Source organism: Ruditapes philippinarum, unplaced genomic scaffold (assembly GCF_026571515.1).
Source record: "Ruditapes philippinarum isolate M1 unplaced genomic scaffold, ASM2657151v2 ctg9636_1_1_1_1, whole genome shotgun sequence".
In the NCBI taxonomy this organism is placed as follows: domain Eukaryota; kingdom Metazoa; phylum Mollusca; class Bivalvia; order Venerida; family Veneridae; genus Ruditapes; species Ruditapes philippinarum.
The window spans coordinates 57,779-76,904 of record NW_026853839.1 but is presented as its reverse complement, the minus strand read 5'-3'; the positions used below and the strand labels follow the sequence as shown (position 1 = coordinate 76,904).

At 32.3% G+C, this 19,126-nt stretch overlaps 1 protein-coding gene across 1 annotated transcript; it reads right to left on the bottom strand.

Moving 5' to 3' along the window:
- Positions 1–200: 200 nt before the first annotated feature.
- LOC132738145 (uncharacterized) lies at positions 201–13,000 on the bottom strand. Its single transcript, XM_060725601.1, has 6 exons — positions 12,810–13,000; positions 5,953–6,042; positions 3,032–3,098; positions 1,977–2,216; positions 1,084–1,287; positions 201–538 (listed from the first exon to the last, which is right to left on the bottom strand). The coding sequence occupies exons 1-6, from the start codon at positions 12,840–12,842 to the stop codon at positions 525–527; spliced, it is 648 nt and encodes a 215-aa protein (XP_060581584.1). The 5' UTR covers positions 12,843–13,000; the 3' UTR covers positions 201–524.
- Positions 13,001–19,126: the final 6,126 nt, after the last annotated feature.

Below are 19,126 nucleotides of genomic sequence, written 5' to 3'. Positions count from 1 at the left end.
TTTGTGGTACTGTTTATAAGTTGTTGACCTTGTTATAAACGGAAAAGTCGAAGATAATGGTTTCATTTATAAAAAACTGGAAAGGTCAATGCAGAACAAACTGCTCAAAGAACTAAGTGTTATGTATGAAAGCGTCACTTTTGTTGTTGTTGTTTTTCCAGACACGCTAACACCGTAACCTTTTAATTATAGGGCGTAGACTTTTGTATGGTGATCTCGATGGTGGTATACAAATGGAATGTTCGTTTAGAAAATGTAGCAAACATTGTCATTCGAAGTGTGTTTACAGAATTAACATTTGGCTTACAATATAAGATATTATGCAATATATAGCAATAAAAAAACTTTACAAAAAAGGAAAAAGGACATTGAATACATCCATATTAAATGTTTTCGACAACATTGTATTTGTTTGTCCTAATTTATTTTAAGTGTATATTAGTATTATCTATTTATCGAAAGTGACGAAAGAAATACTGTAGAAGATTGCGTTTCCAATTGTTTATATTCGTGTACCCTCCTTTCTATGTAAAACCACCTGAAAAATATATGGTAGTGCAGAAATGAAACATCGTGAGCACATTAAAAATATTACAACAGCTGTCAATGATTCTTTAAGTGTTTAAATCTGTACAGATAGGAACAAAGCTTTTTTATGAATTTCTTAACAAATGAGTATTTTCAAATAATCAACTAATAAAAGATTATGTTTGTTTTTGTTAACAAAACGAAAATATTTGTTTCGTTATTGCTATTTTTCTGCCAATGCCTTAAAAATAAGCTTGTAAAGAAAGGTTATGGAAGAGAAAAATAGAAAAAGCATTTAAATATTTTAACTCAAATTTGGCTAACAAAAAATTAAAAACAAAAACGAGTTTCAATTCCATTTTGAGTATTTCTTTATTATATTTTGCATTATTTTTTGTTTTAATTGATCAGAAAGTATGTAAGATTTTCCAATTAAATATTTCAGGCTCTTGGACTCAATGGATTTCCTGTTAATTTGTCAATAACTAACTTTAATATCCAAAGCGGTATTCAAATCCTTATATTATCATAAAGATATAACAAAAAGATACCAACCTGAAGCATAAATTTCCATGTCACATATCGTGATAAACCATTCAGGTACATTTGGTGGTTTTGGACGAGTGATTTTAACATTTTTCACCTCCAGTTGGCTACCTTTTACAGCCACAATATTTTTACTAGCGTCGAACGAATATGCGCTTTGTGGTAGCTTTATACCGTTAAATGCAATTTCAAGATTCTTCAGGTTTTTTGGAACTATTAATAAAAGTATTCAGTTTAGTCGATTAGGATAAAATAGAAATGACTAAAACATGATATTCTAAAAATGTTTATGCACTTGTGCTACCAAGGTACAGTGAAATAAAAGATATGACCAACTACATGTATATGAATTACGACATCTTTTTGAATCTAACGCATTATAGTGACAAGGTCAATAACTTCTTTGCTACACTGTAAATGCAAATTGAGAGTGTATTTGATATAATTATTTCTAAAATAAAGTTTTATTTAAAGGCCCCATATAAATGCTTTCATTTTTATTTCAAAGGTACATTATATTTAGTATCCAGTGATAGTTGCCAAATAAGTTACAAGGTGGCCTTAAACCGGAACTATAGTTTGCTTCTATTGCTTTCTTGTTGTTTCAAACCATTAGTTCATCGTGCGCCATGACAAAACCAACATAATGGGTTTGCGACCAGCATGGACCCAGACCAGCCTGCGCATCCGCGCAGTCTGATCAGGATCCATGCTGTTCGCTATTTGTTTCTCTACTTGTTATAGAGTATGTAAGCGAACAACATGGATCCTGATTAGACTGCGCGGATGTGGGTTTTGTCGTGACGCAGCTCATATTTGCCCCTTGTAAAGAAAGAAAAATAATTCGTCTCGGACGCATAACGCATATTATGCCTTTAAACTAAATAATTTAGTTTAATAACCTTGAAACATCTGACCATCAAATCTTCCTCGTAGGTACATACTGTCAACGACGATTGGTTTTGTTAATTGAACCTCCACAAATGGAAACTCTTCCGATAGGGAATGAAAACATGGATATCTTATTTCAGATATGTCAGCACTGAATATATTCTCCTTTACATTAGTTACACCCCCATAAGTTAACGTTGAAGAAACTGTGATTGTGGACTCTTTAAGTACAGAATATGGCACTTTGGTTGCTACAATATACAGATATATGGATTGTTGAACATAAGAACGTAAGAACAATAATGTATTTTGTATCAATCATTCGTCAATAAATGGAAATCAGAACACTACATGTATATAAATTTATGAATATTAAGGTTTTTGAAAGCCTTGGACTTTTCTATTTTTCTTTAGAATAATTAATGACACACATATTCGGCACATCCATCCAATCTATATTTTGATACTTAAGGTTAATTCGAATTACATTCAGCACAGTGTTTTAAGAAGTAAATAACGAGCAAGGTGTTCAAAAGATTATTTTAGTTGCGTTTAACGTCGCACCATCCCAGTATAAGTCACCTGACGACTTTCCTTATCAGTAACTAATTATTTTATGATTTTAGTAGTTAGCCAGCCCATGCCCTTGTGCCCTGTCCTGTTTTTGTTTTGGGGTCCTCCTGGGCTCCTTGCCACTGGCTCTTGTTGTTGGGTCGAATGGGGGTTGTGTTCATTGAACGCCGCCCTTCCTTGTTGATCTTGTTTATCATATTTCCAACTTTACCGGTGGGGGAAGAAGCCAAGTGCCCCTCCGTTTATTATTTCAAGCATACATAGGCACCCGAGTAGAGCCACCGACGTTCTATTAGCTAGCTGGATAGTTTCCTCACATAAACAAAAATCTATAGCCCTTGACTGAACTCTAACCATTTATAACAACATTATATGCTTGGCCAGTGACACCCTTTTTAATTGTTAATAAAGGGCGGAAAACAATGTGAACCAAACCATGCTGAATTAAAAATGCCATATTGACCAATATGGTCATCAAAATCGCCAATCATACCTGGTAAAGTCTCGTAACACCGGTCAACACCGCTTTTACTTTCTTTACAGCCAGTTCCAAATGGACACTGCAAAATTATAAGACGTCAAGGTTATAAGTATAAGTAAAGAAAAAGGAAACAAAATGGGTTTTAAAAATTAAAAAAGGAACATTATAGAACTCTCATCCGGATAAACTCGTTAAAAGAATCATATTTTTGTACACTGATATATTGTCATGAATCAGGCATATGTATATCTGTCAAATAATTGATAATACCACTACTGAACGGGACTGTCTCACATTTCGCTGAATCCGGCGCTACAGAAAACTAATGGACAGAAGCGCCAATACTATGACATAGGCATGCACATGTAAAACCTAGCTTTCTTTTTGCGTTGACTTGAGTTTACATACACACACTTTGTAACTGATGTGGTTTTGAACCATTAGCATTGGCTTTAAAAAATACGCATAACTGCACTATTATTTGGTCTTGTTACAACTAGCCTTTCTTGCTTTTTCCCCAACTATTCATCCTATGTTTCTCATTCCCATCCGAAAGCGTTTACCTTAACAGTTAACACTCTACCTAGCTAGAGTTACTTTTTTTTCTAATGCGTTTTTTAATATACTGTCCAAAACAGTTACAGTTAAACTTTGTTCGCTTGAACTCGGATCGCTCGAATACCTCTTTTCGCTAAAACTCATCGCCGAGTCCCGGCAAAATTCCTAAATTATATATATTGTTCTACCTCGGATGGCTGCACATATTCATTATCCCTCATGTACATACTCAATCGCACCGAGTCTGCAATTATCTTGTATTTTTGTTGTGATTATTGCTTCCGAGGGATCACTTTGTTTCCAGATTTTTATACTTCACAATAGCAGGTGTCAAATGATGTGTGGAAGCTGTAAAAAGTTGCCCCGGGACTGGTATGCGAGACATCATCTTGATGTTGTAGACATTTATGGCAAGTTATTTTAAAATCCTTCAATGCATGACAATGTTAAAGTTTGGTAACTTATCACCCTTAGGATATGTTGCCTGCTTTTTAAATTTGTCTTTTGACGTCTTATCTGTGATATGCAGGCTTCATAACCTCAGATCCCCTTTCAAAATTCCATTTTATTTAGTTCCGCCAATTGTTTCTCGTTTAGGGCACACGCATTCTTTAAATTGGGGACCATACGCCGCTTTTCATGGAATGACACTACTGTGTCACATTGAAGGTTCCATGAAAACCGCCGTATGAACACATCTGCGGTTGTTTTTAAATTCAAAATTTCACCATTTTAGTGTTTTAAATGTTGAATTCTGCTTAAGCCGGTGCTAGGGGGCGTAGACGGTAACTTGCACTTGCCAGTACCGTCCATGAACAGGCTCAATCAAACCGAGCCTGCAACATTTTCAATTTTGTCGTGTTGGGCTTTCTTTAGGGATTCTGTATACCTCTATTTTATCAAACTTTTCTTAGTATAAGTACCTTCAAGCTATAAAAGTGACCTTGACCTTTGAGGTAGGAACATGAGTCTTATACACAACAAGTGTCAAGTTATTTCAAAACCCTTCGATGCATGACAAAGTTTTATTCTGTATATGAATGTGTGTACCTATAATTTCTAATTGTGATAGCGCGAACCTTCAAAATATAAGTGTGACCTTGACCTTTGAATAAGGACGTGGTTTTAGGATGCCACAAACATTGTCTGTCATGTAACAGACACCAAGTTATTTTAAAATCCATCAATGCAGGACAAAGTTACAGTCTGGACTTGATTGTTGTGTAAGTGAGGACTCACGGATGGACAGATGGACTTAAACCTTAGCCACGATACATCGCCTTGATGTGATTCACATTTGTGCATAGTTGTTTTAAAATTCTACATTGCATGACAGTGTAACAGTCTTGACAAGAATGTGTATCTTCAAACTCTTCTCCAGAGAATGAGTACCTTCAAACTAGATGTGTTACCTTGACTTTGAATGTAGGAACAGAGGTATTGTACATGAGGTATTTTTCTTTGGGGTCCTCCTGGGCTCCTTACCGATGGCGCTTGTTGCTGGGTCGGGTGGGGGCTGCGTTCATTGAGCGCCGCCTTTCCTTGTCGATCTTGTTCATCATATTTTTTAAACTCGACATGTCGTCTTGATGTGGTTGACATTTATGCCTAGTTATTCTAAAATCATTCAATGCATGACAGAGTAACAGTCCGGACACGAATGTGTGTACCTATAAACTCTTAATGTGATAAAGTAAAACTTCAAAATGTAAATGGGACCTTGACATTTGAGATAGGGACGTGATTCTTGGACGCGACACATTGTCTTGATGTGGTGGCGCTTGTTGCTGGGTCATATGGGGGTTGCGTTCATTGAACGCCGCCTTTCCTTGTTGATCTTGTTTTTCATATTTCATAATTTATGCCAAGTTATCCTAAAATCCTTTGATACATGACAAAGTTATAGCCGGACACAATTGTGTACCTATAATCTCTAATTGTGATAATGTGAAATTCAAAATGGTAGTGTGCCCTTGTTAATGAAGGGACGCAACGTTTGGACGCGACACGTCGTCCTGATGTTGTAGACATTTATGCCTAGTTATTTAAAAACCCTTCGATGCATGACAAATGTGTGTACCTATTACTATTACCTAATTGTGATAATGTGAAACTTCAAAATGTAAACATGACCTTCCTTCAATGTATGACAAAGTTACAGCCCGGAAACGAATGAAGTGAAAACGCACGGACGGATAGAAAGACAGACGGACGGACTGTGCGATTTTAATATGCCGCCCTCGGGGCTTAAAAAGCAAACAACAAATTACCCAAAAAGCTCCGTATTCATTTTAATTTTCGTTTGCCTCGAGTTTGGAGAATGAGCAAACCAAGAAACATTACATTTTAGCCAAAATACGTTACAAAATACGAACTGTTTGATATCCGATTCTTTCTAATCCCAGTTTACATCTTTGTTTACAGCTTGAATACACTTGTACGATTGAAAAACACAAAATCAAACTCTGAAAACAAATACATCAAAGTATAAAAAGGCATTCAATTTAAATTTAACATAGCTAGATTCTTTGACAAGAAACTATCTGGAAATGTATTTTTTTTTCGCAAAAATAAAATAATGTGTTAGTGTGATAGACCAGTATTTATTTTTTTGAATAAATAAAGATTGTTAGCGAACTATTGCTCAGGTATTACTATGCATATAAGTAGCACCAAATTTGTTGATGTAAAAGCTGTAAATTTTGTTTACAAAATACATTTGATATGAAAGGATAACACATTCATATTTTAAACCAATAGTGTATTGCAGTTGTTTGGTCACGCAACGATAAAGACAACGAAAGATGTTTAGTTAAGACTTAATATTTTTCCTGTATGAAATCAGATTTTAATTTCGAATTCAATATGTCACAATATTATTAATCGAGCCAGGCCAGTTGCAGGTGGTTATTCTCTGCTATATAACGATTTGTATCATCAGAACATTTATCTCTCTAACTAACAACATGCATTTTGTATTATTTCTAATAGTTGTTTGTATCATACATGATATTTGATACTTGAAATTGTAGATGGAAATTCAATTGCAAGCTAGTTTTGAACTTTCGTAAAGCTTTAATACTGTTTTTTTTTTATAAAAAATAAAATCAATTTCAGCTTGCTTTTAATTTCCAGCCATCCCTGAGGAAGACCTATAACTGTTTGAAGGACAAATATCGTTCTTCCGTCAAACTCAGTGCCGGGTCTGACATCGATATTACAAACGAAAATAGTACAAGCATAGCAGTCAAAGATTACTCTGTAAGCGATGATCAAATGTTGTTTTTGAAAGCGATTATTGAGCTAGACGTGTTAAACCAAGAGCAAGCTTTGAAATCAATATTTAATGCAAATATCTTGCCGACTTGAAATACAGAGTGAAATCAAGCATTGAGATCAGAGCTGGCTCTGAGATTGGTCAATATTTGATTGTTTTAACTGACACATTCAGAGTTAGCATCGAATCTGAGAGCCAACTCTTGAATCTATATTAAAATCATTAGAAGAAAGACAACATCCGACTAGCAATAAACTCCGAACTGGCCCTGAGATCGACTTTATTTTTTTTCTAATATTGCAAATATCATTCAAGCAGAGCCATCTCTGAGATCGGTATTAACAACTTATTTATCATACAAATATTTAGCTGGACTCAAAGGCAAAGCAAGTCCTGAGATCATAATTCCATTGAAAAATAAATATCGAGCTTGCATTCAACTCAAGAAGAGCTATTATCGAATTCAGAGCAAGTTCTTAGGAATATATATAAAAGTTAGGCTTGCTTTAAGAATGATTCGAAACTCTAAACACATTGAATATTGTACTATCACCGACTTTAGCACCGACTTCAGACTCAAATGTGATATCGCGTTAAATGTTGAAAACTATTGTCAGAGGTTGATGAATTCAATGTTAGCGCTATGCAATGATTGGTCTTTACAGAATCATAAATGACAACATCACAGCTGAATCTGAATTCAATGCTCGAACGATATTCGCCATTCTATTTTGAATTCAGAGCTGGTCTGAATTTTGGATCAACTCTATATGTCAGATCAGAATCTTAATAACATGCTAACACAATATTCATTTTTTAAACTACCTCAGAATATTTCAGATATTGCTCTGAATTCGATGACTAGTGATATTCTCGTATTCTATTAAGTACCGATCTCATGGCTGGTTCTGAATCCTGGTGCAAGGACGATATTTGTCTGTTTTAAAAGTTTAATTTCTTATTCTAAGTCAGAGCTGGCTCTAAATATCTGCGGAGCCGCAATTTTGATGGTTCATGATATAATTTAAGTTAAACAGGCCGTTAACACGTGTGAAATAAGCTTAATTTGGAACACATATTTTCTATTTTATGTGAAATAATTTGATGATTTTTATTACATATTTCATATAGTCAGTGTTTTGTAAAGGTAACAAAAATATAAACATGTAGGTTCATACACATTCAAATACTTTAAAACACCATTTATTTGCGTATCTTAGGTCTAGAACAATTTAATAGTCAATGAAAACGCATACGCAAACTTTAAATCGGAAAATCGCTTTTTCTTTAGTACTTGGTGCATTAGCTTCGTAATCACAAGTAAAATTAAATAATGTTTACCTAAGTGACATTAATCAGATCTTGGCAATGTGATTTATTATTATGTTAGACCTTCATTTCTTGAGGTATTAGAAAAATATCATTGAGTTGGGTCAATGATATTGAAATCAAACTTATTGCCATATAGATCGAGTATTACTGAAACCGGTGTTAGGGTGGCGTGGAGAAAGCTGAATGTCTTCATTTCCGTTTTGTACAAACCGAGTCTGCAATTTTCATGTAATTAAGTTGTGATAAATGCTTCCGAGGAATCACCTATCTCAAGATTTTACATCTTGGTCGTTAATATTCCTTTAATTTAATAGAAATAAATAGTCATTGCAGATACGTTTGGGTTTATTTTTTAACCTTTCCGCTCTATGTATTTTAAAATTATTGCAGACAATAATCAGCCGAATAATCCATGTCTGTACTGACCGCTTTGGAAGACTCAATTTCTACTGGAAGGTTTAACGGGCAGGTTCGTCTGCAATCTTTAAGTTTTTGGAGGAGTGGTGCATTTCTTTTAACATAATTATTTCATTTTATTAGATGTAATTTTATGAAAGTGAAATGTTATTTGAGTTGATAAAAGTCGACTGTGCAATGCCATACTTTAAATAATAAACTTTTATGAACCGAGGAAAATGGTATGTTCGTTGGTGCGTTAGGGAGGATAAAAGATGCATTAGTTGAATGATTGTAATAAAAATAGTTTACATTTTAAATTTGATAATATTACTTTTTTACATACTGCTAAATCGTGGCAACATTTTGATATTACCACGCCTTAAGAGCTCCATTAAATTGTAAAATATAACTTTAATCGAGGTCGTGAAATATCATTATCATCGGGTCGTTAAATGTCATTTTAATCGGGTCTTCGTTTAAATTCAATGACTTGCAAAACTCCGATTACATAAAATAATGCTTTGCATCATAATGGCGAAACCAAACTTAAGTCATTCGATATATTCGCAACATTGTTTGTTTGTATATTATCGATAATTCGATGTCTTACGACGATGCTTTATTTCGTGATGATACATTTATGTTTAGTGGACTTTCCAACCTGAACTGAATTTATTTTGCAGGCCTAATTAGTCCTTGTATTGCAAGAAGAACATTTTGTAAAAGCTGAATATCTCTCTCGCGTCAATTCTCTAACTGAAATACTCATTTATATAACTACTAGATATTAGAGTTTATATACAAATATTAAAAATGTTTTACACAACATGCTAGTTGATATTATTTTTTTTCTTAAGAGCAAATATTTTATACTGATAAATAGTTCTTTCATATAAGCAAACAATATACATGTTTAATGTTAGGCAAAATATCAGTACTGGAACAAAAAATACATTTATTCAACACGATACTCTATTGAAACAAATCTGTAGCACAGCATATCGTCCCTTTGTCATTTATTTCATAAATTTAATTTAAACATCATCTTACTTGTTCACTCATATTCACCGTGTCATTTCAATAAGAACACTGTATTGCGTAAAGTTTATGGTCCGTTGAAAAGATTAACATTTTTTCTAATACCCTTATACACTGTCGGGTACGTGAAACTGTGCAGATTTTCCTTGATAAGGTGCTTTCATCAAATATGGAGGAAGGTAAACAACAAGAAGGTACGTGTCATTTTATTTTCTATGTACATGTATTAGACAAATCCGTTTTAAATATTAAAAGAAGAATATTTGCATGTAATGTAAAATAAATTCACTATAAGATCAGTTAGTTCACAATGTATATTAAATATGATATATAATTATGAATTTTTACTAAAAACTTTTGTAAATAAAAGTACATGACATTTGAACCGAGAGAAGTGGTAAATTTTTTAGTCAATCTCCGAAAAAGAGGCACTTATATTGAAGTGAATACTCTTGTTTATTACAGTAAATGTATAAAATCATCTGTGCAATTTCAACATTTGTTCCGTCATTTTGTTTTGTCGAAATTTGTCTACTTTCTGTTTCGTCTGGACAACGGTGTAGACGCTAAGCAACGGCACGGACTTTCCGTAACCGTTGCTAGGTTTTATTTACAAAAGTTTTTTGTAAAACAATCATATATATCAAATGTTACATACATTGTGAACTTATTAATCTTATATATAGTGAGTTTATTATGTTACAATTCCTGTTTTACAATATAAGACGGATTTGTCTGAATACATAGAAATAAAATGACACGTACCTTTTGTTGTTTACCTTCCTCCATATTGGATGGAAGCATCGTATCACGGAAAATCTGCACCGCTTCACGCTCCCGACAGTGTATAAGGGTATTAGAAAAAAAAATGTTAATCTTTTCAACGGACCCATAAACTTTACGCAATACAGTGTTCTTATTGAAATGGCACGGTGAATATGAGTGAATACGAGTGTTATACGAGTACATACATAATGCATACATTTAATTATATATTTGTGGTACCCTCAAACTTATCTGGACAGAGTTTATGTTAAAATCTACCAAAATGTCAAACGTTTTCCTTTGCTTAAATATTATCGCACGTTTGGTCTGGTTAAATATAGTTTTCCAAATATTTGTTTTAGATTTCCTACTTGTAATGCAAAAACAGACCGGACTGTTAAATGCATTTTTGTACGTTGCATTCTAGGAAAACGTATGTTTGCACGTCTTATGGCGTGAGCTGTGACGTCAATAAACCAAATGACATAGGAAAATTACGTGTACACTTAATGAAGCTCAACATACTTCATCAATTTGCCTTTTAAGTTGTATGTTAGAATCGAAATAGATATTGATTGATATCTTGACATTTCTTGCATATCAGACATGATTATCTACCGTTTACACCGGTGCTAGAAAACCCTGTCTTACACCCCCATGTAAGACAAGTCGCCTGCTTTAAATGACGTCATTGCCGCGCGCCTTTTATAAATGATTTGCGCTCTTAGGATGACGTCATTTTACGGTAACCGTTATGAATGAAGTTCGATACGCACGATAAGAAAAAAGCGTAATGAGAATATCAATTTTTTATAATTCCTGTTTTGAAATTGATTGACATTTAATATGCAAGAAAAAAAATCAAACACCAGCTGTCAGTTCATACGAAAATATATAGCTCTCGGGTAACTGTTTTGCGGAAACTCGGAAGAGCCTCGTTACCGCCGTAAACAGTTACCCTCGAGCTAGATATTCCGGTCTGTACCGGCAGCCGGTGTAAGATTATTATATTACTTCCATTATAAAGTATCTAAGCAGCTGTAATTTGAGAGTCCTCTTAATTGCTATTGTTCTATAGAAAAACACAAACATGTAAACATATAAGATAGTCAAGCTTCTTTTCTCTCCTTTTTAAAAAAATAAAATGTGATTATTTTCATAAGGTATCTTAGCAGAGCAGCAATTAATTGACGACACATATTGAATACACATAGTTCAGAAATACTTGATGGGTTGGTTTAGAAAATACTTTGAAAGCAAATTCTGCCATGGAAATTACATTTTCTTTAATAAAGAACTACTTCGTAAAGGTAGATTGGTTTTTGTTAAAATTGCAAGTCACGGATTCATAGATTGGTTTTTGTTAAAATTGCAAGTCACGGATTCATCAAGAACTTCACTTTATTAGATATTGTTTGGGAGTGTTTTAGCATATAATTGTGCGTATCATATTAAATCGGTTGTTTGTTTTGTTGCATTGAGCAGATTGTAGTATAGGATTTAAAAAAAAGTCAGAAGTGCAATCAAGGCCGTATAAAAAGAAAGAAGCAATTGATTTACCGGAAAGAACCTACGAAAAAGACAATTTCAGCACGATATTACTATAATATAAAATTTGTTAAAAGTGCCTTGTGTACTTAAATAATTATTGAGATAAAGTTATTAAGAGTTCAATTTATCGTTAAATATGTTTGCATTTCATTTCCATATCACCAATCGGAACGTCCGAAAAGTTGCGTTTGCTCTTTCACAAAATCCGAATGCATTCCATAAAGGGCGTAGCCTTTCGGCGCGGACGCAATGAAAGTGTATGAGCGCAACAGTACGCTCGAACTTGCCTGTACAATTTTCAATTCACGTTATAATTCGTTTATCCCTAAGCGGTTTAAGGGACCGTTTAGGGAATATTGGAGCATCCTTTTATTGTTTTTAAACATCTTAATGGACCATAATGCCTCAAATTCCATATATATTAATGAAAATCTTTAGTAATGTTAAACATTTGTTAATTATGGATTTGGAGCATGTTAGATTTTTACGGCTGAAGAAAGAAGCGTTGAATGTACAGTCATGTGTCGTAACTGTTTCAAAATGTACCGAAGTACTATTTTGACATCCATACAAAATGCTTACTCACTCTGATTATACAAATTGCCAATAAAGCATATAAGCAAAGATAGATCATCTTTATTGCAAATAATAACAACAACAACAATAATAATAATAATAATTATAGTTTTTTTAAAAAAAACTGTAACAAGATACTAAAAAATTAAAGTTTTTGTAAAATAAAAATGATTGCATTTCTTAGGCATTATTTTAAACGAGTCTGAAATATGTCCATCATACTATACATTATTATTATTATTATTATTATTATTATATATTTCTTCAACGGCTTGAAAAGCTAAATCATTTTACCTGTATAAATAGACATCTGTAAGATATTGACATCGTGCAATCCAAAAGTTTTGTTCCAAAACAATACAAAGTATACAATTATTAACCAAGATTAGCCTGGTGTGTTTATTTTGAAATCAGTCTGAAATATATCCAAAACAGTGTTTATAGTTAGTATTTCAATGGTGCAATGAAAAGCGAAAAATATTAAAATTTTTGAATCTACGAAAACTTTGACATATATTTATACATTTCAGTGATCATATAAATTATAAAGTTAGTTTTAAAACGTTTCACTTGGGTGATTTTAAACATGCTCCATTTATATAGCTATACTACCTATCATAATACTGCAAGTTTGTAACGCTTGCATCGAATAATTTTGACAATTATATATATATATAACTATATCCACGACTGCCTTCAATTTATGAAGTATTTTAATGTTGTTTTGCTGTATCATAAATGCGATATAGATTATTGACAGGTTACGTGGCCGTATATAAACGGTTGTTAGGAATGTAACCCTCGCCCAGCGGCGGCTCAGGTCATATAATTATGCAAATGACAGTTTATATAGAACCGTATATATGTATAAAATCTTCATAACTAATATTTTGAACAAATGTAACGATATATGATCCTGGCCTTTCGGCAAGGGTTTCAAACTACCGTTGACAACGGTCAGAGATCCTGCAAAATGTCTTTATAACGGAATTACAAATAAGTGTACCAATAGCGATCGTTGATGAGAATGAAGTACAAATAATGATTAAAAGATAAAAAAATTCTAGGATAAATCAACAATCACAAAGTGTAAACTAAATTACAATTTATAATAACTTATTATAACGCTCATACTAATGGCATGACATTGTGTTACAACCGTGATAAATAGTCAAAGTTTCCAAAACTTGCCCACTATGTAGAATGAGAATTATAATCTAATTTTTAAATATCACAAATTTCGAACACGTGACAGCATATCTCACAAATTTAAATAATCTCTCTGACACGAACAATCATATATGATTCAATGTCATAACCAAAAGTCGAGCACAAAATACATATTTAGCACAGAAACGAATTAAATGAAAAATTAAGGCCGATGAAGTGTTATTATCTGAAATAATTTATTATGATTTACGGGATTCCATGGAGGCATTAGAAATGCTGTGCAAATAAAATAATATTCTTCAATGCTATATCTTACGAAGCATTTTTATTAAGTAATCAACAGTAACATTATATTGTTTCTATAGTCTTATGGTAGAATCTCGAAAAAGTTGTAACATGGAATGTTTGTTATTTAACACAGTCAATGTATAATATTTTCAAGCACAGCAAAAGTAAATGTTTTTAAATTTAAATTATTCTCTTATAGAAAGACAGTGCATCTTTTAAAGTCATTTAAGAAATTTTATTAAAGCATTTTAAAGGGCAGCGTTGCAGATGACCATAAACGCATTAACCAAAACACAACAAATATCCTTGCTCCAGAAAATAGATTTGTGTCAGTCACAACATGGCGCTCTGAAATAGTTCCGTCATCACCTTATTAGTTTTTTTTATATCAAAAACAATGTTATAACTCTTTATGATAAAGTACCACCATTCTTTGTCATTGCATTTCAAGACTGCCTCTTTTTTATCTAGACAAACACCAAACTATTAATCTTATACTATAAATAATAAGTTCTGCAAGAACGCATGCATCTTAAAATATGTGGTTTACCGAGGCTTAATACAAATGATATTAAATTTGCAGTTACCATATACGTTTCCGTAACCATAAGTCAACACTCCCACGTCTTGTTTAAGATATCTATGACGAATATTGTAAACAAATTATCTTTTATATAAAATTACTCAAGGAAACAGACTATGATGTTACTTTCAATAAAGGATGGGCAATACATTCAATCAGAAATGTCTGTGAGTTATGTGTTACTTTGAATATGATGTTTGTATCATATGATTACTAAATATTAAAACCATAACAACAATTACATGTCTCAAGATGTCAAGATGCCTTTTATACTTTTAAGTATGTGGGTTTCTGATATAATAAAAGATTATATTTTTGTAATTGAACAGTAAAATCTACCAAGATATAATAAGACAATTTTTGGAAAATACCTCCTGTTGGAATCTCATAATTATGTGCAATTATAGATAATTATAAAAGTCATATTATTTAAAATATATTGCCACATGAAAATAATGATAATTATTACTTAAGAAAATTGCAATTGATAAAACAACTATACACTTATTCTTTGATAACAATATGGACTCGTTATTGAATTTAAAAGAAGATCAAGAAATTCAGTAAGAAGTCCATATTGTTGAACATTTGGGAACACAAAACATTATGAGTAACGGTTTTGCCATAGGTAAAGCACTGCAAGGTTTTACCCGTGGCGAAAAGGTGAGAGAAAAACTAAAAGAGTAACGAACAGGCAGAGACAACTGACGCTATCAGCCATTAACTATCAAATATTTATATTTATTACAAAATATGTTTCGTCCTATTTATTGACAAACGCTGTTTTATTATATTTTTTTACGTCTTTACTGCATATTTATAACGCTTAACGAATAAAGCTGGAGTAAAAAAGTTTAACCTAAGATTGAGATGAAAACTTAATAATTTATTAAGCAACAAAAATTATTAATGATTTCTGCTTCAAAAATATGTCTGAATTTGTTTTCACTACTGTATTCACTTCCATATTTCTGGTAGAGATCTTTTAAAAATATGTTTACATAATTTTATTTAAGACGAATTTAGTAAAATAAGTATACACCTTGAGCAAAGCAATTTTATTCTTTTTTACATGCTTTAAGGTATTAGTGAAATGAAGAATTATGTACATAATATTTTCGACATCTCGCCTTAAACACTACACTTTCTAGGGTCAAAAATATTGCTTTTTTTCTTTAACGTTAAGAATTTAAGAAGAGTTTATCAATTTCTATGTACAGCTTAACAATGTTGTTGACATGGACTTCGAATTTAACCATACGTCTTAATTGTTTGTGCTTTTAAACAGACAGTGTTAGGATGATAAAGATATGTTTTACAGACAAACGGGATTATAAAGTTTCACACATTACAAATGATGCATCATTTTAGTTAGTTGATTAAGAAAAATATCAAGATTAAAGAAAATTTCGACAAATTCAAGACTATTCAGATAGGCACCCTGAAATTAATAAGAAGAAAAGAAAGAATTAATACTCGTAGCTCGTGAAACAAATTGTTAACTGTTAGATTCGATATTTGATGTTGACTTGTATATCTTAATGACTTTATTTGGCGGCCACAAGATAATATCTCGTTTCGATGAAAATAAAAAGTGCAACGTCACCTCTGCGCTACCATAGTGTCTTTGCAAGTAGTATAAAGCCAGCAAACGTGCACAATCTTCGGCTTTGACAAGACTCTTCACTGTTGACTGTCCTCAAATTTATAAAAGACAGTCTTATAACCGCCATATAAACACATCTGCGGATGTTTCAAAATTCAAAATTGTACCAGTTCATGTCAAATGTTGAATTCTGCTTAAGCCGGTGTTATGGGGCGTGGACGGTAGTTTGCACTTGACAGTACCGTCCATGAACAGGCTTAATCAAACCGAACCTGCAACATTTTCAATTCTGCAGTGTTTGCCTTCTTTAGGGATTTTCATTTTCTCTATTTTATGATAAAGACGTTGTGCAGGTCCATTTAACAAATTCAGTGTAAACTATGATATTAAACAAGATCAACAAGGAAAGGCGGCGTTCAATGAACGCAACCCTCATATGACCCAGCAACAAGAACCAGTGGCAAGGAGCCCAGGCGGACCCCAAACAAAAACAGGACAGGGCAAAGACAGAGCACGGACAGGTTAATCACTTAATGTAAAACAGATGTGTAAAACTGTTTGGACGCAGACATTTTGTCTCGGATAATACAACAAACGAATCTGGTGCCATTTATCTAGATTACTTTTAAACGAAATGTCCGATTTCTAGGATAGTATTGGATTCCTCTAGATATATATCACTGTGATTTATCTATAATACAAATTTAATAATTTTAGAATTGACATAAAAACGGCTTTCATAATAAACCCAAACACATAAGCTAATTAACAAACAATAGAACTTGGAGGAACCACATTTATTTAAAACGTTTTTCATGAAATTTCATTCTTTCGTAAATAAAAAGGTATTAGTGATTATAAACTAAAATAACAAATCTTAAAATTCAAGCTTAATCCAATTGGCAAAATTGATATTTTTGTACCTGATTAAGGCTGACTGAGCTTTGCCACCAGTATAGATTGCCCAGTTTACACATCTTTGCAGTTTACACAAGAATTGGTAATGTTCTACATTATTTCGATGACCTTAAATATATAGGTAGTTACTTATTATGGAATATATGATAAACGTAAAAATGATGAACATAAAATAATTCTTAACATAGGGAGTAACACGTTTTAGCACTGCTTTCGTGTTTTCACTCTTTAATACATTTACTTGTAAATTCAATCACAAATACAATGGTTACAAACAGAACTTCAAGCTACATAAAAATTATGAGATTAAACATCTAGATAACATAGACAAAAAAGGTTACAGAGTTAACGTAGATTTAAATATATATTCTGGTAATTCATTTAATCTGTTATCACTCAAGTTGGTTTGTTTGATAACCAATCTGCAAAACGCAAAGTCGTGTATTTTATAGAAATAAACAATAAACTTGGATAAGTTGAAACGACAAATTTATCTCGGTAAGAGTATATAGACGACAAGTGTCTTATTTTGTTTGCAATTATTCCAGATCATGGTTATGTAGAGACAACATAGTTAACTGCGGTAGGAGGTGAAAAACAAGTGTCTTATTTTGACTGCAATAGTTCCACTTTGTGTTTTACATGGACAACCAGTCCACTATTTTCATTCCGTATTAGTTTTTGGATCAATCTATTTTTGTTCCGTGTAAGTTTTGATTAAGCTGTTATATTCCGTTTTAGTTTTGATTAAGCTATTTAAGTTCGTATCAATCGGCAGAAAATACTTGTTTCGAAGTCATTTTTTTTCTTTTACTAGCTCTGGTTGAAATATTTACCATACAGACATTTTAAGGGAAGATTAGCATTGTTAACAATTCTCTATGATTTTGTAAAATATTTGCCCGATAGTGCAACCGCGTGACAACTCGGCAACTATTGTGTGATAAAGAATAAGGAAAGCTAATCTCGGAAAAAGACTTTTATGTATTCTATTCCATTTATTTTTGTCATTCGAAAGATATTATGTTATATGAATCGTTTATGTATGCAATATGAATTTCAAAGGCCTTCCTCTGTTTGAAACTATGTTGAATTAAGATCATAAGTTTTAAAAATGGAAAATGATTTTGTTTATCAAATTAATATAGTTGAGACTCCATGTACATTTACTGGATATCAACCTTTTCAAAGTGGATAAAGACAGAAAATAGCACGGAAACGGACCCGGGGGATTTGAAACACTAACTTAAATACATTTTTGTTCATTTTTCTTTATAATGTGTTAATATTATTATATTAAATTAAGTGATTCCTAAATAAGTCAAAACTTATCACGACAGCAAACTACTGTAACAATACCATATAACAATAGATATTTCATTTGATTGATTTTTTTGCCTTGTATTCAACATTAACTACTATAGAGTGCTTAAAGTGTTGCACTTGAAACTTGAGATACAAGAACGAGAAGAGAAACGACACTTTCTTATATTATGAATAAATGCCACAAATATGACGGCTTAAAACATTTTATGACAAACATGCATTATGAAATATCATTTGCTAGGTAAAATAGCAAGACAAAAACAACAGTTTTATTGAATTATGTATGCTTCAAAACTTGAGATTAAACACAACATGTGCACATTCCTTCTGTTATTATTAGAAAGGAGTGTTAAGTACTGTGATTGAAACGTCAATATTATACAAAAGGAATCACAATACGTTTAGACACAATGAAATTATATTTTCATTGTAAATTCATTTTTAAAGTTGCTTTAGTGTTAACTTTTGTCGTTCATATAGGACTAACATGTAGATTATATTACGTGTATAAAAACTTCAAGAACACTAAATCTATTAGATATCCCAAGATATTTACTTCGGGAGCAGCACGTAATTTTACTTTAAAGAAAGAAACTGTACAATTTCCAAATTATACGGGACCTGGTGCTAAAAGTGAAATAATTTTTTTTCCTGATGGAAAAAAAAAATTCCAAATCAGAAAAAATGCGTTCAAAAGTGGTGTAAACGTTTTTATGAGTG

Bases quoted from the DNA above. Each gene is read 5' to 3' on its own strand.
- LOC132738145 (XM_060725601.1), bottom strand. From the start codon at position 12,842: ATGTCAATATCTTACAGATGTCTATTTATACAG. The intron at 3,099-5,952 runs GTTCGTATTTTG...ATAATTTTGCAG, and splicing joins AAAGAATCGGATATCAAACA to TGTCCATTTGGAACTGGCTG. The intron at 2,217-3,031 runs GTATGATTGGCG...TGTATATTGTAG, and splicing joins GTGTTACGAGACTTTACCAG to CAACCAAAGTGCCATATTCT.